At 47.3% G+C, this 25,521-nt stretch overlaps 1 protein-coding gene across 1 annotated transcript in view; it reads right to left on the reverse strand.

The window, feature by feature from the left end:
• The window catches only part of cntn1b (contactin 1b), a 1,027,096-nt gene that overhangs the window by 238,686 nt on the left and 762,889 nt on the right, over positions 1-25,521 (reverse strand). The window contains exons 19-20 of the mRNA XM_070900643.1: positions 7,638-7,708; positions 2,331-2,565 (exon numbers count right to left, since the gene is read on the reverse strand). Of these exons, the coding sequence (XP_070756744.1) occupies positions 2,331-2,565; positions 7,638-7,708 (306 nt within the window). The remainder of the gene's footprint in view (positions 1-2,330; positions 2,566-7,637; positions 7,709-25,521) is intronic.

Below are 25,521 nucleotides of genomic sequence, written 5' to 3' on the forward strand. Positions count from 1 at the left end.
TCTCCGCCCATTGGCAGCCACGGATCAACGAAAGGGCAGATCACCGTTTGTGACGACAGTTTGGCTTTGGACTGAATTGGATTTGGATTGGACCAATGAAAGGATAGAGTGGGGCGAGGTGGGGGGGGGGGATGAGTGCTGGCCAATGGGGCAGCTGTGTTTGCGCGGGAGATGTGAGGGTGGTGTTATCTGTGTGTGCTGGAGCCCGGGGACAGGAAACACAGAGTTAATGCCGGAGTGGAAGGGTTATAGTGTCTGCCTCTGTAACTTGGCAGACTGGGCTCGGTATCTCAGTCTCACTCAGTCCCTTGAGAACAGTGCCAGTCTTAGGCTGAACATGGCTGTGTGTCTATGTGTATATACAAGGGGCTGTCTTTATGCCTGAAGATAGCGGGACTGTTGCACGCCATCTCCATTATAATACTGCCATAGGCAAGCAGCATGGTAACCCCCGCCCTCAACCCTCTCTGTGGCAGTATAGCTCCCCTCTTCCCCAGTTTGTTTGTGACAGGAGGCCCTTTTACCCAACAGTGCCAGGGTGATTCCTCATCCCCACTAATCTCTTTGTACCAGGGTGACCCGCGTCCCTCACTGCCCCAGGGTGACCCGCGTCCCTCACTGCCCCAGAGTGACCCGCGTCCCTCACTGCCCCAGGGTGACCCGCGTCCCTCACTGCCCCAGGGTGACCCGCGTCCCTCACTGCCCCAGGGTGACCCGCGTCCCTCACTGCCCCAGGGTGACCCGCGTCCCTCACTGCCCCAGGGTGACCCGCGTCCCTCACTGCCCCAGGGTGACCCGCGTCCCTCACTGCCCCAGGGTGACCCGCGTCCCTCACTGCCCCAGGGTGACCCGCGTCCCTCACTGCCCCAGGGTGACCCGCGTCCCTCACTGCCCCAGGGTGACCCGCGTCCCTCACTGCCCCAGGGTGACCCGCGTCCCTCACTGCCCCAGAGTGACCCGCGTCCCTCACTGCCCCAGGGTGACCCGCGTCCCTCACTGCCCCAGGGTGACCCGCGTCCCTCACTGCCCCAGGGTGACCCGCGTCCCTCACTGCCCCAGGGTGACCCGCGTCCCTCACTGCCCCAGGGTGACCCGCGTCCCTCACTGCCCCAGGGTGACCCGCGTCCCTCACTGCCCCAGGGTGACCCGCGTCCCTCACTGCCCCAGAGTGATTTCCCCTCCACACTAATCTGTTTTTGAAACGCAGAGACAGAACAGCAATCATTAATAAATCTGTGAAAAATAAATGACTTGGGTAGTTATGTGAAGGCAGAGATTTTCTGAATCAGCCGTATAGACAGTTGGTACAAAAAACTGACCTTCCTGAACAGTGTTACTGTATTATTTATAAACACTGTCTGAATGCGCTTCAACGGTGTGACGTCACAGCCACGGTAATTAAGTACACATTTGTTTTGCAGTGTAGTCTACATGTGCAACTGGTAAAATATAGGCTGCTAAAAGGTTTTGCCTCGCTACGCTGCACAACCTACATTTTCCGTCATGGCTACTTTGCTGTGCTCTCACCCTGTGTGTCCTTGCATTTGGTTTAAAAAATATGGTCACGCTAGCTTTAACCACAACTACAGAATTGCATCGCTGGTGCGTGAGGGGGAAATTTTCCACCCTCCACATCAGCTATCCTTAATGCCCTGTCTCAGTGAAACTGCCACTTCAATTGGGCCTTCGTGCTCCACCGTGGGGCTTATGCTCGAGGCTCCACTGGTTGACATCAGGCTGCCTGAACTAGCTTCACCCAGAGCGAGAGAGAGAGAGAGAGAGAGCGGAGACTTCGACCAAGTCTGGGCTGGAGTCAGAGTCAGCCTTCGGCAGTGAAGGAACCCTGCACTCAGGCATTCTCTTCAACATGTTAACCGCATCAAGCATCAAACCCATACATGTTCGGCAAAGGAAAACAGAATTTGCATTTGATTGTTTCTCTTGTACCATGAAAACAGTTCTCGAATGGTTAAACGATACCGTGTAATTCCCAGGCTGATTACCAAATTATGGAAACATAAAGCAAAGCTTGGAATGTGTTATCAAAACACCAAGAATCCTAGAAATCCCTGCAATGAGAATGGAAATTGGGACATCAACTGCGCCACCATAAACCAGTGCCCCGATTATAGAGAGCAGCAACTTCCGGTATATTAACAGATAACCAACGTCAAGGAGTTTGAACTGTAAAACACTGGTTAAAAATCCTGAAATTCCACGTAATGACAATAGAACACGACTTGTTCAGTTACTGTAAACCAGTGACGTTGGCAATCGGTGCATAATATCTTGGTACCTTAAGATCCACACGGCACGCCCGTGACACTTACCATCCTCCGCCGAATAAATGAAAGCAGACAGGCTAAACGGCCCGTTCCCTTTGCTGTTAAAAGCTTTGACCTTGACTTCAAACGGGGTGCGTGGAGACAGAGCGTCGTCTTTGTGAACGTATCGGTTGCCTTCGGGGTTGGGTACCGTCACTTGCCGCCACTCCCTTTCCGTACTTGGCTTGAAAGCCACGATGTAACCAAAGCTGCTTCCGTAATGGTACTCCCTGGGCAGGGGCTGCAGGGGCAGAAGGGAGAGGGAAAGAGTTAGCTTCGAGGATAAAAGACAGATGGGTGATCTAATTGAGGTGTTTAAGATGATAAACAAATCTGATAGGGTGGATGAGAGAAACGATTTCCTCTGGTAGGGGAGTACAGAACAAGGGGACATAACCTGAAACTTAGAGCCAGGCCATTCAGAGGTGATGTCAGGAAGCACTTCTTCACACAAAGAGTGGTGGGAAACTGGAACTCTCCCCCGCAAAAAAACTGTTGGGGCTGGGGGTCAATTGAAAATTTCAAGACAGAGATTGATCGGTTTTTGTTAGGTAAGGGTATGGGATACAGAGCAATGGCAGGGAAATGGAGTTAAGATACAGATCAGCCATGATCGAATTGAATGATGGAGCAGGCTCGAATGGCTGAGTGGCCTCCTCCTGATCCTATGTTTTTATGAAGTGCACTGTAGCTGAGGACACTGGTGCTATTGCTGCAGTGCCCATTCTAACCAATTATAGCAAGGAGCAGTATTCATTTGCTATATTCATTAACTTTATTGCATTATAATTAGCTTTTTTGTTGTTGATTGGTTTTGTTCCAGTCACAGCACATGCAAACACATCGAGAATTTGTAAATAGAAGCTGTACCTGACCTGAAATAATGTGAATATATTTCAAGCTATTAAACTGTCTCCCAGCCAAAGGCGATCGGGTCTGATCACATTAAAATCTGTAATCTGCACTGACCCCAGGCGTCATGTCCACAACTGTTATCGAGAGCAATCACAGCCTGGGCTGTAATTGCAGTCTCAGTAATGATCTTGACAGAGTCAATCATCTCATCTTGGACTCGAAGGCTTGCATCAAAGACAATGCTCAGCTTCTGAGAGGCTTCGCTGCAGTGACAGTCTAACCTCAATGTCATTTGACTGGACTGAAGTCAACTTGTTTACCTGAAGATGAGCGTAGAAAGTTTCTTGCTTTCTAAACTATTCTAAGCTGATGAAGGGACTGAGCTCCTACGCTATTGATGGTCTTTGTGGAATATTGAAGGGTTCAAGTCCCACTCCAGAGACTTGAGCACATAATCTAGGTTGAAACTTCAGTTCAGTACTGAGGGAGTGCTGCACTGCTGGAGGTGCTGTCTTTTAGATGAGACGTAAAAATGACGCCCTATCTTCCCTCTCAGGTGGATTTAAAAAAGATCCCATGGCATTATTCGGAACAAACGGGAGAGTTCTCCCTGGAGTCCTGGCCAATATTTATCCCTCAGGCAGAGTCCACATGGTTTTATGAAAGGGAAATTGTGATTGACAAATTTATTAGAGTTTTTTGAGGATGTAACTAGCAGGGTCGATAGAGTGGAACCAATGGATGTAGTATATTTAGATTTCCAAAAGGCATTTGATAAGGTGCCACGTTACACAAGATAAGGGCACATGGGGTTATGGGTAATATATTTGCAGGGACAGAGGATTGATTAACGGGCAGAAAACAAAGTAGGGATGAACGGGTCATTTTCAGATTGGCAGGGTGCCACAAGGATCAGTGCTGGGGCCTCAGCTATTTACAATCTATATTAATCACTTAGATGAGGGGACCGGGTGTAATGTATCCAAGTTTGCTAACGATACAAAGCTAGGTCAGAAAGTAAGCTGTGAGTAGGAAGCAAAGAATCTGCAAAGGGGTGTAGACAGGTTAAGTGAATGGGCAGTAAGGTGATAGATGGTGTATAATGTGGGGGAATGTGAGGTTATTTATCTTGGTAGGAAGAATAGAAACAGAATATGTTTTAAATGGTGAGAAACGATTATATGTTGATGTTCAGAGAGACTTAGGTGTCGTCTTATAGGAAACACAGAAAGCTAGCCTGCAGGTACAGCAAGCAATAAGGAAGGGAAATGGCATGTTGTCCTTTATTGCTAAAAGGTAGGAGTACAAGAGTAAGGAAGTCTTGCTACAATTGTATAGGGCCCTGGTGAGACCACACCTGGAGTACTGTGCACAGTTTTGGGTCTCCTTATCTAAGGATATACTTGCCTTAGAGGCAGTGCAACGTAGGTTCATTAGATTGATCCCTGGGTTGAGAGGGTTGTCCTATGAGGAGAGATTGAGTGGATTGGGCTGTACTCTGTGGAGTTTAGAATGAGAGGTGATTTCATTGAAACATATAAGATTGTGAAGGGGATTGACCGGATAGATGCTGAGAGATTGTTTCGCCTAGCTGGAGAGACTAGAACCAGGAGGAGAAATTCACCATCACCCTTGGTTGGGGCGCTAATTTTTTAAAGTTTGAAAAGTTAGCGGCAGGCGGAAGCAGGTGGGCAGACGCCTCAGCAGTGCTGCACACTGGGCCGTGCAGCACTGCCACATTCAAAGAGCCCTTCCCTCCCTTAAAGGGAAAGGCCATCGCTGCAGGCTGCAATATGAAGGGGACCGACCTGGACCACCAAGGGGAGCGGCGATCCCGCACGATCAGCCCGACACTCAAGCAGAGCGCCGGGCTGAACGATCGCAGGCATGAACCCGCGATAAAAACAACCAGAAAGGTAAGGTTTTTTGTTTAACTTATCTCAGCCACCTCCCCTTTAATCATCGCCACCGTAGTGTCCGACCGCCGGATCCACTCCTCCTGAAGCTTGCATCACGATCGTCGGGCGCAGGAAATCGTGGTGCAACGCCTTAGCGCGCCGCTAAACTCCCGCCGAATATGGCGAGTGTCAATGTCAGTGCCACGCCCGGTCGCAAAGGTATTTGCGCCCCATTAGCTCCCCCCAGGGGCACTAACGGGAGGCTCAGAGGCACCCAATTTCTCCCCCTTGGTCTCAGGATAAGGTTTCAGCCTTTTAAGACGGAGATGAGGAGGAATTTCTTCACTCAGATCGTTGTGAATCTTTGTAATTCTCTGCCTCAAAGGGCTGTCGATGCTCGGCCCTTGAGTATATTCAAGGCTGAGAGCAATAGATTTTTGTACTCCAGAGGAATCAAAGTAAATGGAGATTGGGCGGGAAAGTAGAGTTGAGGCGAAGATCATCCATGATCTTATTGAATGGCGGAGCAGGCTCGAGGGGCCGAATGGCCTACTCCTGCTCCTAATTCTTATGTTCTTAACCAGTATCACCAAAACAGATTATTTGGTCATTATCTCATTGTTGTTTGTGGAAGTTTGTTATGCACAGATTGGCTGCCACCTTTCCTGCATTATCACAGTGACTACACTTCAAAAAAGTATTTCATTGGCTGTAAAGCGCTTTGGGATGTCCTGAGGTCATTAAGAGGGCAATATAAATGCTCCTTCTGTTAATTTACTTGACTGTCACAGGTTACAACAAAATTGACGAAAAGGTATTTGGGCTCCGGGAGAGCAGAGCTCCAATGAAGACCTCCGAGTGCCACTCCAAACTTATTGTTTTCCAATATAAGTCGGGTATTGGATGGGGTAGAATTCATCTCCTTTGTATTGTTGCCATCAATGGCACTCCCTCAGTACTGCACTAAAATGTCAACCTATTCCCTGGAGTGGGGCATGAACCCACGACCCACTGACTCAGAGGGGGAAGTGCTACCACTGAGCTACTGCTGACACTTACATCATACAGCTGTAATAAATTCCTTAGTTTGCTACTTTCACGGAGGTCATCACCACTGCTTGTCCGACATCCAGTCCTGGATGAACACAAATTTCTTCCAACTAAATATTGGGAGGACCACAGCCATTGTCTTCGGTCTCCACCATAAACTCTGTTCCCTAGCCACCGTCTTCTCTAGCATTCGTCTCCCTGGCAACTGTCTGAGGCTGAACCAGACTGTTCGCAACCTTCGTGTCCTATTTGACCCTGAAATGAGCTTCCGGCCATATATCCGCACCATCACTAAAACCGCCTATTTCCACCTCCGTAACCGCCCCTGCCTCAGCTCATCTGTTGCTGAAATCCTCATCCATGTCTTTGTTACCTCTAGACTTGACGACTCCAACGCACTCCCTGGCTTGCCTCCCACATTCTACCCTCCATAAACTTGAGGTCATCCAAAATTCTGCTGCCTGTGTCTTAACTCGCACCAAGTCCTGCTCACCCATCACCTCTGTGCTCACTGACCCACAGTGGCCCCCGGTTAAGTAACGGCTTGATTTTAAAATTCTCATCCTTGTTTTCAAATCCCTCCACGGCCTCGCCCCTCCCTATCTCTGTAATCTCAACCAGCCTCACAACCCTCCGAGATGTCTGCGCTCCTCTAATTCTGGCCTCTTGAGCATCCCTGATTATAATCGCTCAACCATCGGTGGCCGTGCCTTCTGTTGCTTGGGCCCTAAGCTCTGGAATTCCCTCGCTAAACCTCTCCGCCTCTCTACCTCTCTTTCCTCCTTTAAGAAGCTCCTTAAAACCTATCTCTTTCACCAAGCTTTTGGTCTCCTGCTCTAATATCTCCATATGTGGCTCGGTGTCAAATTTTGTTTTATAATGCTCCTGTGAAGCACTTTGGAATGTTTTACTACATTAAAGGTGCTATATAAAGACAAGTTCTTGTTGAAGGGTGAATTGGATTGATGCTTTAAAAAAATGCCTTGATCAGCTGATCAATTATGGGAATCCATGTGCTCTCGATGGTTAAGATCATAAATTAAATGTTAAGTATTAAAGCGGATGTCCTAACTTTAGGTTAACTCCTCTGGTAAAGTCATGGAGCAGGGAAATTATTCTGACCATTTGTTCAGTAATCTTCAAGGACAATGTGTTGAAGTTTATTCTGGTCTCATCACAACAGGAATGTCTTGGGGCAAATGCAATTAACATGAAATGAAAATTGTATTGAGAAACAAGATTGTAGAACAAATTGAGAAGTGATATATGTGAGATCAAATACTGCAGTGAAAAATATAATAATTGTAATGCCTATTTTATTTCACCTTCCACAATAAGGATGGAACAGTTTGCAGATAGCACATATGAGGCAGAACCTCCTCATCGCTTTAGTCTTTCTTGGCCACTTGTACTTGGCAGCAGGGCTGAAGAAGGCCCAATGTGCCTAAAGCTATCAGACAGAAACAGAGGAAGTCTCCTGTGCCGACCTGCTGCATTTTGCAGAACCTACCGTCCACGTCACCGTCAGTTCCCGGTGGTTTCCGCCACCTCCCCTGACATCGGATGGAGCCACGGTGGGAGCTGTGGGAGAAGACAGGCATGTTTTAATGGCTTGCATTGGGAGCGGGGGGCGGGGGAGGCTTTGTAAAGAAGGCACTCGCCTTTCCTCGCAACGCCAAACAACACACAAGGCTGATATAATTACAATCACAGTGACCTGCAATAGCTGCCAGAGTCCAGCTCCGTGCCAAGACTAACACATAACTATTGCTCTGGGACCGCTGCCAGTTTTTGAACAGTGCCACTGAAGCAGGGTTGTCAGCAAATTCTTTGTTATTATCTGCGATATTTCTTCTTAACGATTCCCCACTGAATGCAGTGCAGGCCGAAACAATACCATCCACAGGCTGAAACCACTAAAACGTGAAGGGAAACAGTACAACCCTCTTTTACCCACAGCTTTGAGTAACACAGAGTTGCATCCCCTGCCGCTCCTTAAAATAAATCGAGTGTTAATATTCTCCATATCCTTCATACCCTCCTGAACAGATATTGATCCAGCTTCCTTTTAACGGTGCCAAGTGACTCACAATCAACTTCCTTTTCTGACAGTTGTTGCACGATCTCAGGGAGCTGTTCCGTTTTCTAATCTCTAGTCTCGCTCGAGAGCTGCATCTTTGCTACTTGTGTCCTCCAACCCCACCACCCCGCCCCCCCCCCCCCCAATTGTCCATTAACTACCAGTGCTTCCTTCAGCCTCATTGTTTTCAAGACCTGGAACAACGCTCAGTTACACCGAGTTTTTATCCAGTGCGTAAATCACTGTAAGCAACTGGTTTACGAACAAAGGAAGCGTCGTTAAAAATATAGACGTACCAACACTCGTAGTGTGGCTTCAACACCTATGAATAAGGCTAATTGCTACGCTTGCCAATAAACCTGATCAGGGCTGGATTAAGGGCCGAGGGCAAAGTGATCCAATGGGCCGATAGTTATGTTTGTTACTGTTACTGTTACTGGGGACTGGGAGAAATTTAGAACTCAGCAGAGGAGGACAAAGGGTTTGATTAGGGCAGGGAAAATGGAGTACGAGAAGAAGCTTGCAGGGAACATTAAGACGGATTGCAAAAGTTTCTATAGATATGTAAAGAGAAAAAGGTTAGTAAAGACAAACGTAGGTCCCCTGCAGTCAGAATCAGGGGAAGTCATAACGGGGAACAAAGAAATGGCGGACCAATTGAACAAGTACTTTGGTTCGGTATTCACGAAGGAGGACACGAACAACCTTCCGGTTATAAAAGGGGTCAGGGGGTCTAGTAAGGAGGAGGAACTGAGGGAAATCCTTATTAGCCAGGAAATTGTGTTGGGGAAATTGATGGGATTGAAGGCCGATAAATCCCCAGGGCCTGATGGACTGCATCCCAGAGTACTTAAGGAGGTGGCCTTGGAAATAGTGGATGCGTTGACAGTCATTTTCCAACATTCCATTGACTCTGGATCAGTTCCTATGGAGTGGAGGGTAGCCAATGTAACCCCACTTTTTAAAAAAGGAGGGAGAGAGAAAACAGGGAATTATAGACCGGTCAGCCTGACATCGGTAGTGGGTAAAATGATGGAATCAATTATTAAGGATGTCGTAGCAGTGCATTTGGAAAGAGGTGACATGATAGGTCCAAGTCAGCATGGATTTGTGAAAGGGAAATCATGCTTGACAAATCTTCTGGAATTTTTTGAGGATGTTTCCAGTAGAGTGGACAAGGGAGAACCAGTTGATGTGGTATATTTGGACTTTCAGAAGGCGTTCGACAAGGTCCCACACAAGAGATTGATGTGCAAAGTTAGAGCACATGGGATTGGGGGTAGTGTACTGACATGGATTGAGAACTGGTTGTCAGACAGGAAGCAAAGAGTAGGAGTAAATGGGTATTTTTCAGAATGGCAGGCAGTGACTAGTGGGGTACCGCAAGGTTCTGTGCTGGGGCCCCAGCTGTTTACACTGTACATTAATGATTTAGATGAGGGGATTAAATGTAGTATCTCCAAATTTGCGGATGACACTAAGTTGGGTGGCAGTGTGAGCTGCGAGGAGGATGCTGTGAGGCTGCAGAGCGACTTGGATAGGTTAGGTGAGTGGGCAAATGCATGGCAGATGAAGTATAATGTGGATAAATGTGAGGTTATCCACTTTGGTGGTAAAAACAGAGAGACAGACTATTATCTGAATGGTGACAGATTAGGAAAAGGGGAGGTGCAAAGAGACCTGGGTGTCATGGTACATCAGTCATTGAAGGTTGGCATGCAGGTGCAGCAGACGGTTAAGAAAGCAAATGGCATGTTGGCCTTTATAGCAAGGGGATTTGAGTACAGGGGCAGGGAGGTGTTGCTACAGTTGTACAGGGCATTGGTGAGGCCACACCTGGAGTATTGTGTACAGTTTTGGTCTCCTAACCTGAGGAAGGACATTCTTGCTATTGAGGGAGTGCAGCGAAGGTTCACCAGACTGATTCCCGGGATGGCGGGACTGACCTATCAAGAAAGACTGGATCAACTGGGCTTGTATTCACTGGAGTTCAGAAGAATGAGAGGGGACCTCATAGAAACATTTAAAATTCTGACGGGGTTAGACAGGTTAGATGCAGGAAGAATGTTCCCAATGTTGGGGAAGTCCAGAACCAGAGGTCACAGTCTAAGGATAAGGGGTAAGCCATTTAGGACCGAGATGCGGAGGAACTTCTTCACCCAGAGAGTGGTGAACCTGTGGAATTCTCTACCACAGAAAGTTGTTGAGGCCAATTCACTAAATATATTCAAAAAGGAGTTAGATGAGGTCCTTACTACTAGGGGGATCAAGGAGTATGGCGAGAAAGCAGGAATGGGGTATTGAAGTTGAATGTTCAGCCATGAACTCATTGAATGGCGGTGCAGGCTAGAAGGGCCGAATGGCCTACTCCTGCACCTATTTTCTATGTTTCTATGTTTCTATGTTCTTTATATTACGTGTATGATTCTGATTCTGAGTATGAAAACATAGACCAGTCAACAATGAAAGCATATATTCTGTATCAATTAGGTATATATTCTGGTTCTGGTAACATTACGTTACGTATCCTGCAAATCCACTGGGAGGACAGATGCACCAACGTCAGTGTTCTCGATCAGGCCAACATCCCCAGCATCGAAGCACTGATCACACTCGACCAGCTCCGTTGGGCGGGTCACATTGTCCGCATGTCCGATACGAGACTCCCAAAGCAAGTGCTCTACTCGGAGCTCCTGCACGGCAAGCGAGCCCCAGGTGGGCAGAGGAAACATTTCAAGGACACCCTCTGGCACCTGGGAGGCTCTGGCCAAAGACCGCCCTAATTGGAGGAAGAGAATCCGGGAGGTCGTTGAGCACCTTGAGTCTCATCGGCGAGAGCATGCAGAAACCAAGCGCAGGAAGGAGCTTGTGGCAAACCAGTCCCACCATTTCCTTCAACCACTGTCTGTCCCACCTGTGACAGAGACTGTAATTTCCGTATTGGATTGTACAGTCACCTGAGAACTCACTTTTAGAGTGGAAGCAAGTCTTCCCGATTTCGAGGGACTGCCTATGATGATGATGGTAACATTGCAATACTAGATTCCTATACGTATATACAAATTTCTCTCAATAACATGTGAACTAAACCAGACTAGTACATATTCTGTTCTGTATATAGGTACATTAGTGTATGTAGATACTTCTGTATATTTTTCCTTTCTTTTTGTCTATTCTATTCAGTCTATTTGAGAGGCCTTATATTTTTTTTCATACATTTATTTGGTGGGCCTATGTCCTTTGGTGGACCTGGGGCAGCAGCACCATCCGCCCCATGGTTAATCCAATCCGCCCCATGGTTAATCCGCCCCAGGGTTAATCCGATCTGCCCTATGGTTAATCTGATCCTGGTTAATCAGATCCACCCCATGGTTAATCCGCTCCATGGTTATTCCGATCCGCCCCATGGTTAATCTGATCCATCCCATGATTAATCCGATCCACCCCATGGTTAATCCGCTCCATGTTTAATCCGATCCACCCCATGGTTAATCCGCTCCATGGTTAATCCGATCCGCCCCATGGTTAATCCGCTCCGCCCCATGGTTAATCCGCTCCGCCCCATGGTTAATCCGCTCCGCTCCATGGTTAATCCGATCCATCCCATGATTAATCTGATCCATCCCATGATTAATCCGCTCCATGTTTAATCCGATCTGCCCCATGGTTAATCCGATCCGCCCCATGGTTAATCCGATCCGCCCCATGGTTAATCCGATCCGCCCCATGGTTAATCCGATCCGCCCCATGATTAATCTGATCCATCCCATGATTAATCCGCTCCATGTTTAATCCGATCCGTCCCATGGTTAATCCGATCCGCCCCATGGTTAATCCAATCCGCCCCATGGTTAATCCACCCCTGGACCTGATCATTATCTTTAAAAACTGAATTCCACAATTACAATCAAAGCCAATAAACGCCCAGAAATAACAATATTGGCACTCTGTAATGCTGGTGTCACATGTGCAGCCGCTTTCCACATTTTCATCGTCAGCCTCAACCTCTTTGACTCAGGACTCGTAGATCTCAAGCTCCTTCAATGTCTCCTCAGGAATCATTCTCTCTATAGGTGCAATCAGCTTTCTTTCACTCCTCTGAACCTTCTCCAATGCCGGAATAGCCTTTTTTCTGGTCTGATTTTATGCTTTGCTATCATGAAAGGTACAAATGTCTCCAGCGATAATGTATTTGCTTCATGGGTTCTTTGCTTAAGAATTCATAGCAACACATTGCTATTAAGAACTAGTTGGTTTATTAGCAAAGGTTTAACAATCACACTACACATTACCAATTCATCCACCAGGCTCACAACCACCTGCCTCATCATGGATCCCCTGAACTCAACTGGCTGGGGTTTTATTGAGTCTTGTGAACATCATGTGACTGGATAAGCCACTCCCAACTCAACAGCTCTACAACTATTTTGTGTAGGACCGTAAATCAAGTGCTCCCTTATTAATGGGGGGCACTAACACCGACAATTAAACCAATTAGCTTTGAACCAGAAACATAAATCAAACCAAAATTTGGTTGCCGGGGGTGATGATGCACTCCAGTCCCTCTGGTGCCCACCTCTCGCGGAAGGCTGCGAGCTTACCGGTGGACACCGCGTGCTCCGTCTCCAAGGACACCCTGGCTCGGATGTAACGGCGGAAGAGAGGCAGGCAGTCGGGCTGAATGACCCCCTTGACCGCCCGCTGCCTGGACCGGTTGATGGCCACCTTGGCCGTGCCCAGGAGCAATCCTAGGAGGAGGGCAACAGCTCGACAAACCTGTGAGCATACTCACAGGTGCATACATTACACCAGCCTCTCCACAAAGTAGCAGCCCCATACGAGGCAAATTGCAACTACTCCGCCCCAAACATGGTCAGCTGAAAGGCCGCTAAATCTGGAAGATACATGAAGGTCCCTGCTGCTGAGGCAGGTAATATGACACACTGGTTAGTTAAACAACCAAGGACTTTTCAAAAAGCTGAGAATTTCACAAACCTGAAGGAAAATATGGTTTTTAAGTAAGAGGCTTATGCCAATCATTGAAAATGTATTTCAATTGTACAGTCACTTTCAAACAAAGCATACGATTTAGTTTCCAATATCTCCGCGAGGATCAAGATGCAGCTCCTGCAGGTTAAATAAACAATAAGGAAAGAAAGCTAAACAAGAGTGAATGCACGGGTTCCCAGTTGTGCCATAACAGATTGAAATGCCGAGCGAGTGCGGTTTCCGATGCTTGCTCGGCTGGTGGCGAGAGTTGTTGGGTCAGTTGGTCCTGGGTTCACAGGCAGCCTGACGTCACTCTGTTCAGTGGAGATACTGGAGTCAATGCCACCTTCACTGCACAGGTGACGGAGTGGATCACCGGCCCATTGTAGAACCCGGCCGATTTTCATTCACTGAAATGTACAACAGCTGTGGCTCAGTGGGCAGCACTCCTGCCTCTGAGTCAGAAAGTTGTGGGTTCTAGTCCCACTCCAGGGAATTGAGCACAAAAAAATCTAAGCTGACACTCCAGTACAATACTGAGGGAGTGCTGCACTGTCAGTCGGAGAAGCTGATTTTCGGATGAGACGTTAAACCGAGGCCCCCAGGTGGATGTAAAAGATCCTATTTTGGATCTTCTAAAAGGCATTATTTTGAAGAAGAGTAGGGGAGCTACCCCCGGAGTCATGGCCAATATTTATCCCTCAATCAACAGAACAAAAACAGATTATCTGGTCATTATCACATTACTGTTTGTGGGAGCTTGCTGTGCGCAAATTGGCTGCCACGTTTCCCACATTACAACAGTGACTACACTCCAAAATTTCTTCATTGACTGTAAAGCACTTTGAGATGTCCAGTGGTCGTGAAAGGTGCTATATAAATGCAAGTCTTTCTTTCTTTCAACGTGCGTGCGATCCGCTTCCCCAGGTTGCTGGCCGTGCAGTGAAGACAGATATTTACCCCACTGTGTAGGTAAATAAAGAACTGGTGTCAAGAAGTTCTTCACACAAGGATCAATCAATACTTGGAATGGACCACTCGACAGAATAGTGGAGGTGTAAACCCTTAATCTCTTAACAAATAATTAGGTGCAGCAACTGCAGGGGTGGCGGGGGGAAGAATCTCCTGGGCCTTTCTGAATGGGTGAATTAAAATGGGCCGCATGGCCTTTCTATTCCTGAAGTTGCTTGTGATCTTGCAATGCAGGAGACACTGCCGAACAGGGAAGTGCTTTGACTGAGAGGCCTTTCAGGGAGGGAAGCCTGCCCCTACCATGCCTCTGTGGGACTGAAAATGAGCATTTTTGTAAAGATCTGTCAAAACAAAATGTTTATCTATGTTTTTCCTCCTCTCCCCTCACTACAGATGGGTGCAAATTGAAATAAAATAAAATGAAACTACTCCCCCTCGGCTCAGCTTTTGCTTCAAGGATTCCGAACAACAGGCACCATGAGTTGGGAGGTTTTCAAACAGAATACAGCAATAAACACACGATAAGGAGTACGGGCAGTGCGAGACTCAGGTTCAGTTCCAATCAATCATGCAACGAGAACTCGTTGTTTTCAATGGTTCGTAAAGAAGTAGAAACACAAAGTCTGGCTAAATTCCATGGGCATCGAACAGCGATGGTGCATCTCCAGTCTTTTACAAACACAGCAGTCGAAATCAGGTTGTGGACACTGTCTGTTACCGCGCGCGGGAGGCGGCAAACGCCTACCTTCGGCTCTTTGGCAGAGGCGCCAAGAGGCGATGCTACGCCGACTAATGCCACCTGCATGGTGACATCATCCAGCATGCAACGCCTCTTTGATGCCTCTGTCGCGATATTTGCTTTGTACGGCTGTACAAACATGCGGCCGTACGGCCAGTAAAAAGTTGTTGTTAAAGAACGGATCTCGGGTGGATTCACCCAGAAAGGAAGGTAAGTTTTTCCCTATTTATTTCTGCATGTTTTCATTAGTTTTAAGAGTAGGGAAAGTGTGTGTGTGTGGATCGGAGAAGTTTTTAGTTCTTTTTTTTCCTTCCCGTTTTTTTTCTAGCATGGCGGAAGCCTCCCGTTGGGAAATTCAGTCGGCGTCCTGAGCTCCCGCCCGAGGGGGAATGTGCAACGCCACTTTTTAGTGCTGCTCTCTCACCTTTGGGCGTAAAAACTGAATTTAGGACTTTGAGGCTGTGCCTAACGCCCGGCGGTAAAATCAGCACTCGGGCGGTGACAGCGCCTCAAAAATGGCCATAATCAAATTTCGACCCCACGGTCTACACCAGGAGCAAGTGTTCGGACATCACTCCCTACAGATTCGTGATGCAATAAAACAACATTGTTACAATTCTCCGGCTGCAAATGTAATGTGGCCACAACTCAGCTCCACTGGGCACTTAAATACACAAGTCAGAATGGTCTCAAGAAACTTCCATTCTTTTGAAAGTTGGCACTGGGTTTGATTTTTCACAGCGGCACGCAATCTCTGCTGAAAACAAATAACCTCAACCCAGTATTTTCCAGACTTTATTCCGAGGATTCATACTCTTTTATGGAGAGGTGAAGGAAATGAGATGGATTTACAATTGGTGCGTGTAGGGTGATCACCAAATGGACTTCCTTTCAATGGAAGATCAACATCCACTGAAACATATGCTGCTTCTACCAGTCAATTTTATTAAACCTTACATCTTTGTCAATGTGTCGCTCCATTGTGTGAGGGGATTGATTGGCCAAGTATTATTTACAGGTTTACATTAAACCTTGAGGTGTGCTATTTACTGATCTCCATAACCGAGGCACACAACATTTGATGTGCTATACAGTACAAACTTATTCAGTGGGAAGCAAGTCATCCTCACTTCGAGGGACTGCCTGTGATGATTCAGAAAGCTGAAGCAGTGTCTTGAACACTGATAGAGGGTTGGTGAATGGACAGAAAACAGAAAGTAAGGATAAATGGGTCATTTTCAGGTTGGCAGGCTGTAACTAGTGGGGTGCCACAAGGATCAGTGCTGGGGCCTCAACTATTTACAATCTATATTAGTGACCTAGATGAAGGGACCGAATGTAATGTATCCAAGTTTGCTGATTATACAAAGCTAGTAAGCTGTTTGGAGAACACAAAGCGTTTGTAAAGGGATATAGATAGACTAAGTGAGTGGGCAGCAAGGTGACAGATGGAGTATAATGTGGGGAAATGTGAGGTTATTCACTTTGGCAGGAAGAATAGAAAAATATAATTTTTTTTAAAATGGTAAGAAACTTTTAAATGTTGGTGTTCAGAGAGATTTGGGTGTCCTTGTGCAAGAAACACAGAAAGCTAGCCTGCAGGTACAGCAAGCAATAAGGAAGCCAAATGGCATGTTGCCCTTTATTGTAAGGGGGTTGGAGTATGAGAGTAAGGAAGTCTCGCTACAATTGTACAGGGCCATGATGAGACCACACCTGGAGTACCTGGAGTTTTGATCTCCTTATCTAAGGAAGGATATACTTGCCTTGGAGGCGGTACAACCAAGGTTCACTCGACTGATTCCTGGGAATAGAGTGCTATCTTATGAAGAGATTGTGTAGAATGGGCCTATACTCTCTGGAGTTTAGAAGAATGAGAGGTGATCTGATTGAAACATGCAACATTCTGAAGGGATTGACAGGGTAGATGCTGAGAGACTGTTTCCCCTGGCTGAAGTGTCTAGAACTAGGGGTCACTGTCTCAGGATAAGGGGTCGGTCATTTAAGACTGAGATGAGGAGGAATTTCTTCACTCAGAGGGTGGTGAATCTTTGGAATTCTCTGTTCCAGAGGGCTGTGAATGCTGAGTCGTTGAGCATATTCAAGGCTGAGGTAGATAGATTTTTGGATTCTAGGGAAATCAAGGGATATGGAGATCAGGCGGGAAAGTGGAGTTGAGGTCGATGATCAGCCATGATCTTATTGAATGGTGGAGCAGGTTTGAGGGGCCGTATGGCCAACTCCTGTTCCTGTTTCTTATGTGAGCCTATTCATATGCTGGATAACAGTTAAAGTTGCAGTGTGATTGAAACCTGGGGATCTCTTCATCAGAATAAATACAATTGAGAGGAGATTTTGTGAGCTGTTCAAAATTTTGAGATGTTTTGATAAGATACATCAGGAAAAACTATCTCCACTAGTTGCTAAGTTGGTAACTAGGGGGTCCAATTGTTTAGATGATCACCAGCAGGATGAAGGGTGAGATTAGGATTAAGAACATTACACACAGAGGGTTGTTAGGTCAGGGAATGTCCCACCAGGAACAACGCTGGAAGCAGAAAAGGGAAGTGGATAAATATTTGAAAGAAGAAACATTTGCAAGAGTCTGGGGACAGCCCATGGGAATAGGACTAAGTGGATTGTTTTCAGAGAGCCGGCACAGGCTCAATGGGGTGAATCGACTCCTTCTGTGCTGTAAAATACTGATTCCACAATTTTCTGTGTTCATTCACGGGATGTGGGCGTCGCTGACAAGGCCAGCATTTATTGCCCATCCCTAATTGCCCTTGATTCTCTTCGGTTTCGCTTCAATCAACAAGGCATGCCAGTTCCAACAGATTTGGAGGGTGACACAATTTTAGTTCCGGTACTTTTGACTTTTTTTTTAAAGAGAACAGATAAGGAACATCACCAACCCCGATGGATGCAATCCTTCTTTGGACAAAAAGGAAAGCTAATCATTTGAATTCCTTCAGTTGCATTGATCCAAAGCAGAAGACAAGTAATAAACTTAACTGCAAAGGTGCTTGTCTGAGTGCAAAGGTGGTAACACAGGCCCCCCCCACCCCCACCCCACTGATTGCTGTCCTTGCAATTCTGGTCAGCACAAGAAGACTGCAGTTATACTGCCAAAATGGCTGAATAGGAAATGGTTTTTGATCGCACCTCGACTCAAGAGAGGCAGCAGAACTCTGGAGTCAGGCTCCAATCTGACATGAGAACGCACTAGAGCTGGGCGGTGTGAAAACCGACTCCGGGAACCCTTCACAAATACTTGGGGGTCGAAATTCGGTCCCTCCGTTTTTAAGGCGGTGTCACCGCCTGAGTGCTGATTTTACCACCAGGCATTAGGTGCAGGCTCCAACTGCCAAATTCAGTTTTTACGCCCAAAGGTGAGAGCAGCGCTAAACAGTGGTGTTGCACACTCACCCTCGGGAGCTCAGGAGGCTGACTGAATGTCGCATCAGGAGGCTGCCGCCACGTTCGCTGGAAAACGGGAAGGAAAGGGAAGAAAGAAAAAAAACACAAACTTCCCCGACCCGCACACAAACTTCCCCGACCCGCACACAAACTTCCCCGACCCGCACACAAGCTTCCCCGACCCGCACACAAGCTTCCCCGACCCGCACACAAACTTCCTCGACCCGCACACAAACTTCCCCGACCCGCACACAAGCTTCCCCGACCCGCACACAAACTTCCCCGACCCGCACACAAGCTTCCCCGACCCGCACACAAGCTTCCCCGACCCGCACACAAACTTCCCCGACCCGCACACAAACTTCCCCGACCCGCACACAAACTTCCCCGACCCGCACACAAACTTCCCCAACCCGCACACAAACTTCCCCGACCCGCACACAAACTTCCCCGACCCGCACACAAACTTCCCCGACCCGCACACAAACTTCCCCGACCCGCACACAAACTTCCCCGACCCGCACACAAACTTCCCCGACCTGCACACAAACTTCCCCGACCCGCACACAAACTTCCCCGACACACACACAAACTTCCCCGACCCGCGCACAAACTTCCCCGACACACGCACAAACTTCCCCGACTCGCGCACAAACTTCCCCGACACACACACAAACTTCTCCGACCCATACACAAACTTCCCCACTGTTGCAACTAATGAAAAAAATTAAGAAATAAATAAGGAAAAAAATGTACTTTGCTCTGGGCGATTCCGCCCGAGTTCCGCTGGATAACCACCACTTTTTCCAGGCTGTAAGAACGCCTGCAGGGAAGGCCGACGTTCAAACTAAATATCGCAATAGAGGCGCCAAGGGGACGTTGCACGCTGGATGACATCACCACGCGGGTGGCCTTAGCCGGTGCAGCGTTAGCCCTGGACGCCTCTGCCTAAGAGCCGACTGAATTTCTGCGCAGGCGTGGATGCCGCTTACCTTCGAAGGTCAGCCCTTGCCTCCCGCCGGCAGTAACGGGTGACGGTAGAAACTGAATTTTGACCCCTTAGACTCCGCACCATACAGGATCCCCTGCAAATAGTGACTCCCTACCAAGCAATTCCGACAAATATTAACGCACTCTTGGGGATCTCCTACAAGTATCTATGTCCTTCCAGGCCATCCTACAATTAACGACACACTACTCTCGACTCCTTGCGAGTACAGATATGCTCCCAGGTACCGCCTGCAAATACGGACACATTCCTCGGCGCCCCCTGCAAATATTGACATTCTCAGGAGCCCTCTACGGACACAGACACATCCTTGAGGACCCCTTGGAAATATTGGCTCACTCCTAGGGGCCCTCTGATTAAGTGGAGCCTTCCCAGGGACCCCTAGAAAGGAAAAAGTAGTAGTCACATTGCACAATAGAAAATGTGCCAGCCAGTTGCTGGTGAAGCAGTTTGTCCAAACCAGTGATGCCCTACTCACACTACACCTTGAAGGTGCTGGCATAGAGATGCTCCAGTTGGTCATTGTTGCCCTGATGTTACATGGCCTATACATGCCTTAAACACTCCTCTTATTATGTAACAGCATATCCTCTGAATCACCCTGAGCAATGCCAGAATTGGAGGAGCGCAGAGATCTTGGAGGTTTGTCTCTTAATGTACATTTGTATCAACTCACCCAGTATTTACTTAACAGCGACCAGATTTTACAACCTTAAAGGGACAAGTATCTTCACTGTTAAGGTCAAATGGACGCACACATACACTTTACACGGTGTTGTGATCCTGACCTTGTAAAACACTACGTGCTGTAATTAACCCTGAGCAGACCTATGGATTACTTGCTTGTGATATTACAGACATGATATGCACCACATGCACGTCCTGTCTATCACATTTCCACATAACACTTCTGTGTCACACTTTAAAAAAAATCAAGAAACAAAGGCAGTAATTTCACACAGGAGTCAGAATGTCTGTCCGCACTGAGTAACCTTACTAATCACGCTTAAAGATGAATGCCATAGGTGAGGCCTTCAACCTGAAGAGTAATTAAATTCAGAGTGTCACCCAGAGTTTACTTAACAGCAATTACACCTTGTGGTCTTAATGGGACACAATTTCATCCTAGCAGCAGAATACATGATGCATTATGTGGTATAACAACAACTTGTATTAATATAGCGCCTTTAACATAGTGAAACGTCCCAAGGTGCTTCATAGGAGTATTATGAAACAAAAAACTATAAAACAGCACTAAATTCAGACTTAACATGGGCCAGTGTCGTGGGGGACCTGCGAGCAATAAACAAACAAAAGCTAGAACGCCAATGCACCCAGCACTTTCCAACATCATATTTTGTTACAGCTGCAGAAACCATGTTAAAGTGCTGGGCTGCAACCCAACACGGACAAACATATTCTGATCGACCAAGTTGCTTGTGCAAATATCGATTCATTTCTGTGTGACTTCATGTTGTTTTTATTTCCAGCAATTACACTCCAGTCCTCATAGCGAGAGCCACCTTAATCACAACCCCACCCCAACACCAGAATAATATATCAGGCATTACATAATATAACACCTCTGTCATCACTGAACAGCTTATCATCCCACTTCGCGAGCAATGCCTCAGGAGACCCGACAGCAGTATGTTAATCTGGTACGTATGGCATTCATGGGCGTCACGTTCTAGATGTCACACCTTGATTCTAACACAGAACGATCTGTGACTTGAGCACAAAAATCTAGGCTGACACTCCAGTGCAGTGCTGAGGGAGTGCTGCACTACCAGAGGTGCCGTCTTTTGGATGAGACGTTAAACCAAGGCCCCGTCTGCCCTCTCAGCTGGATGTAAAAGATCCCATGACATTATTTCGAAGCAGAGCAGGGGAGTTATCCCCGGTGTCCTGGGCAATATTTATCCCTCAATTAACATAACAAAAACAGATTATCTGGTCATGATCACATTGCTGTTTGTGGGAGCTTGCTGTGCGCAAATTGGCTGCCGTGTTTCTCACATTACAACAGTGACTACACTTCAAAGTACTTCATTGGCTGTAAAACGTTTTGAGACGTCTCAGTGGTTGTGAAAGGTGCTATATAAATGCAAGTCTTTCTTTCTTTCAAATATTGTTTGCAATTCCAACCTGACGCTAAGCAGCACATTGTAGGGCTGGAAATTGGAGCAGGCCCGAAAATGTCCGTGGGGAGTGCAATGCGCCACCAATGTGCGCCCGTTCGGAGGCCTGCAGGCTGAACTCTGGGCGGGCCTGGAGGACGGGGCCAGCATCAGGGGGAGGTCGGGGCCAGCATCATTGGGGGGGGCGGGGGCTGAATGTTGGGGCCAGGATCAGGGGGAGATTGGAGAGGGCCTGGAGCTTGGAGTCGAGAATGAGGTCGGAGATGATAATGGCAAGTAGTTACCTTTTTTTAAATTCGGCATTGTTTAGCATTTGTTTTCCCCGAGGCAGACAGCACTGGCTGCATCAGACGCAAGCCAAATTTGTAAGAGGTAGCAAAAGCAGGCGTTGGCCCCTTATTTGAATATGTTAATTGACTAACGCCTGCTTCCGACGAAGGTAAACAACGCCTCTTTTTTTCCCCTCAGCAATATGGCATCGGGCGGGGCTGCACCAGAAGTGCATGGAAGCGAGGTTGATGCCATTTTTTTCACAAAACCGGCCTCAACAGCCAAATTTCAGGCCCTTAATCTGCAAAGTTTTCTGACCAAACAACAATTAAAGTTTCAAAGACCTGAACCACTGTTTTCTTAATAATGAAGATGGTATGCATTGAAAGGCACATGCCTGCACCTTAGCACAAGACATTGCACACCGTGTCCTTGTAACCCAGCCTACAGTCCACTTAATCCGAGCAATGCCATGAGAAATTTGCCAGGATATAATAAAAGTCTTGTGCCTACTGGGTACAAAGTATCAAAACTTCTGAACTTGATAACCTAGGATCTCCACAAGGACAGGGAGTACGGATTTATAAACTACTGAAACCTGACGTTAGCATGGGCCTAATCATAGGCCCGAATATTGCAGTCAGAGGTTTCCTGCGGACGGACGCCTCCGACCAAAAATTTTTTTCCGAAAGTACCTGGTGGTCCCGGAGTAATGTCGACTTTCAGCCCGAGGCCTCCATTCGCTGCCCAGCATATGGGCTTACACATCCCAGGAACTTAAGCACATCCTGGGATCGCGTGGGCCTGGACCACCAATGAACATGGAATATTCTCATTGATAATAATGGGAGTTCCGTTTGTACGAGCTCCCATTACTATCAATGAGAATACCCCCAAAAACCCAGAAACACAATACAATGAATAAAAAAAACACCTCACGTATTTAAAATTCATTGAAGTTGAATGTCATTTAAAAAAGATGTTTTAGAGAAAGAAAAAATGTTTTTAAATTTTTTTAAATATGTTTTAACAGGGGTAAAAATAAACCTACCTGAATGGACAGGGTTTTTAAATACAAAAATTAGTGATAAAATTAAATTTTTCTATAATTTAAAACTCTTACGCTGGTAGAAGTAAGTAAACAGCTGCTTTTACCAGGTGTAAGAGTTTGAAAGATATTCGTTGGACAAGAGTTAGGCAAATAGCCCAATCTCTGCCCCGGGGATGCGTGCAATCTGTCGAAGCTGGTTCTTGGCACATGTGCACCGAAGACTGGCATTTGCGAGGCCCCTTCAGGTGCTCGCGCACATCATACGCACCCAGTGAGGCCGCAATTTTCGCGCCATAATCTTGCCCCACAAGGAGTGCCTGCGCCGTGGCCTTAAAGTGTACATTTTCAAACTGGGTTCCTCGAGATGGAGTGGAACCAAGTGAGGACAGTCCCACTGATCTGGACAACGAAGGAAAGGGGTTGAAGGCGGACAGTGCGATTGACCGTGTTAAAGGCTGCAGTGGGGTCAAGGAGGGATAACGCACCACCATCACAATGACCGATGATGTCGTGCGTGACTTTGTTTCGGGCTGTTTGAGTGCTCTGGCAGCGGCGGCAAGCTGATTGGAGAAGATTCGAACAGGGGGTTAGTTGTGTGAGAGATGAGCAGGGATTTGGGAGACAACAACACGTTGAAGGAGAGGAAAGCAGGGGGAGAGGGGGTTGGAGATGGAGGGGAAGAGTAATAGGAAAAGGGGTCGAGGTTGTATTTTTTGAGGAGAGGGCTGATGGTAGTGGTTTCGAAAGGGAGGGTGCAGAACCTAAAGCGAGGGAACCATTTACAATGCCAGCTAGCATGGAGGCCAGGAAGAGAAGTGGGTTGGTCAGCAGTTTAGTGGGAATGGGGTTTGGGAAGTAGGAGGTGGGAGGTGGGTCTCATGAACAGGATGAGCTTGGAGAAGACATGTGGGGAGATGGAAGAGAAACGAGAGAAAGACACGGGTTAGTGCAGAACACTGAGCAAGCAAACAGCAATTGGGTGTTTTTATTTTGCTACATTATCAAGCAGCAGGCGGTTTGAAGAAGTTTTAATCTGTAACTATGCTATAGTGTTCTAAACTTACCATCATGGAATATATTCTACCCCAGCCAGCTGTGGATGCTCAGTGCTTGAGAATATTCAAGACTGAAATCGATAGATTTTTGGACACTTAAGGCCTAGAAATTGTCCTCCTTTGCGCCTCCCACTCTCGCCTCCGGGGAGCGATAACTGGGCTCTAACCACTTACCGATCGGGCGCAGCTAAATTCAGTGGGAGGTTTGTGGCAGTGGTAGGCCATTGCGTCCTGATCTCCTTTGCCCAGAGATCGTGACGTCATCGCTGTGCGCATCGACCCGGACCCGAACTTCGGATCTGACCCTTGTAGCATCGCCGGGCGAAAATACCGGCAGCTGCAGCAAGCGTTGATCGGGAGGCCGGGCGCTTCGTGGGCGATCCTTAAAGGCGAGGCGGCCGGGGTAAGTAAAAATATTTGTGCAATGTTCGAAGTCGATTTTTTTTTGAAGCCTCTTCCCTCCCGATCGATCGGCCTGGCACAGTGCTGCAATGCATCGGGCTGATCGGGCCAGATCGCCGCTACTGTCGGGGACCAGGTAAGTTGATCTTTTGCAGAGCCTGCAGCGATGGCCCTTCCCTTTAAGGGAGGGAAGGAGTTTTCCAACGCGGCAGCGCTGCACGGCCCAGGGTGCAATGCTCCACTCACCGCCTCGCCTGCTGCCTGCAGTGCCCCAGGAAGGAAGTGGAGTGTTTGATTTAGCGCTGCACTTCCTTCCTGGAGTGCAAACACCAATTTTTTTTACGTTGAAAAACATTAGTGCCTGCCGCATTTAGTGCATGCGCAAAAACCCGCGATCTGTCAAGAATCGCCAGCATCCCCGGGAAAAGGGCATCCACGGGCGGAGAGTTGGACTATTTGCCAACTCCTGCCCACCAAATGCCCGTGAAACTGTTACGCCTGGTAAAAGCAGGGGTAAGGCCTGCTTTCAGCAGCGTAAGAGTTTTACAAAAAGTAAAAATAACATTTCAGCGATCATTTATACATTAAAAACGTTGTGCAATAAGCTAAGTTTATTTTCAGCCCTGTTAAAACATGTACATTTATTTGTCAAAAAATGTAATTTTTGTTTTAAGTATTTAGTTAAATGCCATTTTAATTCATTTTAAATATGTAATGTTTCATGTTATTTATTTGAAGTGTAGATGTATTTTGGGGGTATTTCCTATTCATGCTTATGGGGTTTCTGTACAGCCTGAATCCCCACAAGCCTGAAGGGAGATTCTCTTCTGTCATTCGTTGGGCCGGCCCACGTGATTCCCAGGGGTGCTTGCGAACTGCGTGCGCCTCTGAGATACGTGGGCCTCTACCTGTGGGTACCTGGGGAGGCCCAGGACCACGAGTCTCCATACCTCCCGGAGCACCAGGCGTTTTATTTGCGGATGGGAGGCATTTCTCCGTGGGAGGCCCCTGACCACAAATTCAGGGCCATTCTTAAAAGTAGAGTTAGACTAATCCTGTCATGTGGGGATCCGCAAAGTCTGACCCAAGCAACACTACATCACCAAGTAATCTTCAGTACATTCCCTTCACCTGTGCAGTTTTCAATGTCATTTTTAACTGCAGCATTCAGTATCACACACAGGCTCCTCAAACTATCACAGTGCGTTTTATTTTACATCATATCTAAATGGATACAGTGGCGAGAGCCTTCAAAAGCCAACAATA

The sequence above is a fragment of the Pristiophorus japonicus genome, chromosome 15 (genome assembly GCF_044704955.1).
Source record: "Pristiophorus japonicus isolate sPriJap1 chromosome 15, sPriJap1.hap1, whole genome shotgun sequence".
NCBI classification, from domain to species: Eukaryota; Metazoa; Chordata; class Chondrichthyes; family Pristiophoridae; genus Pristiophorus; species Pristiophorus japonicus.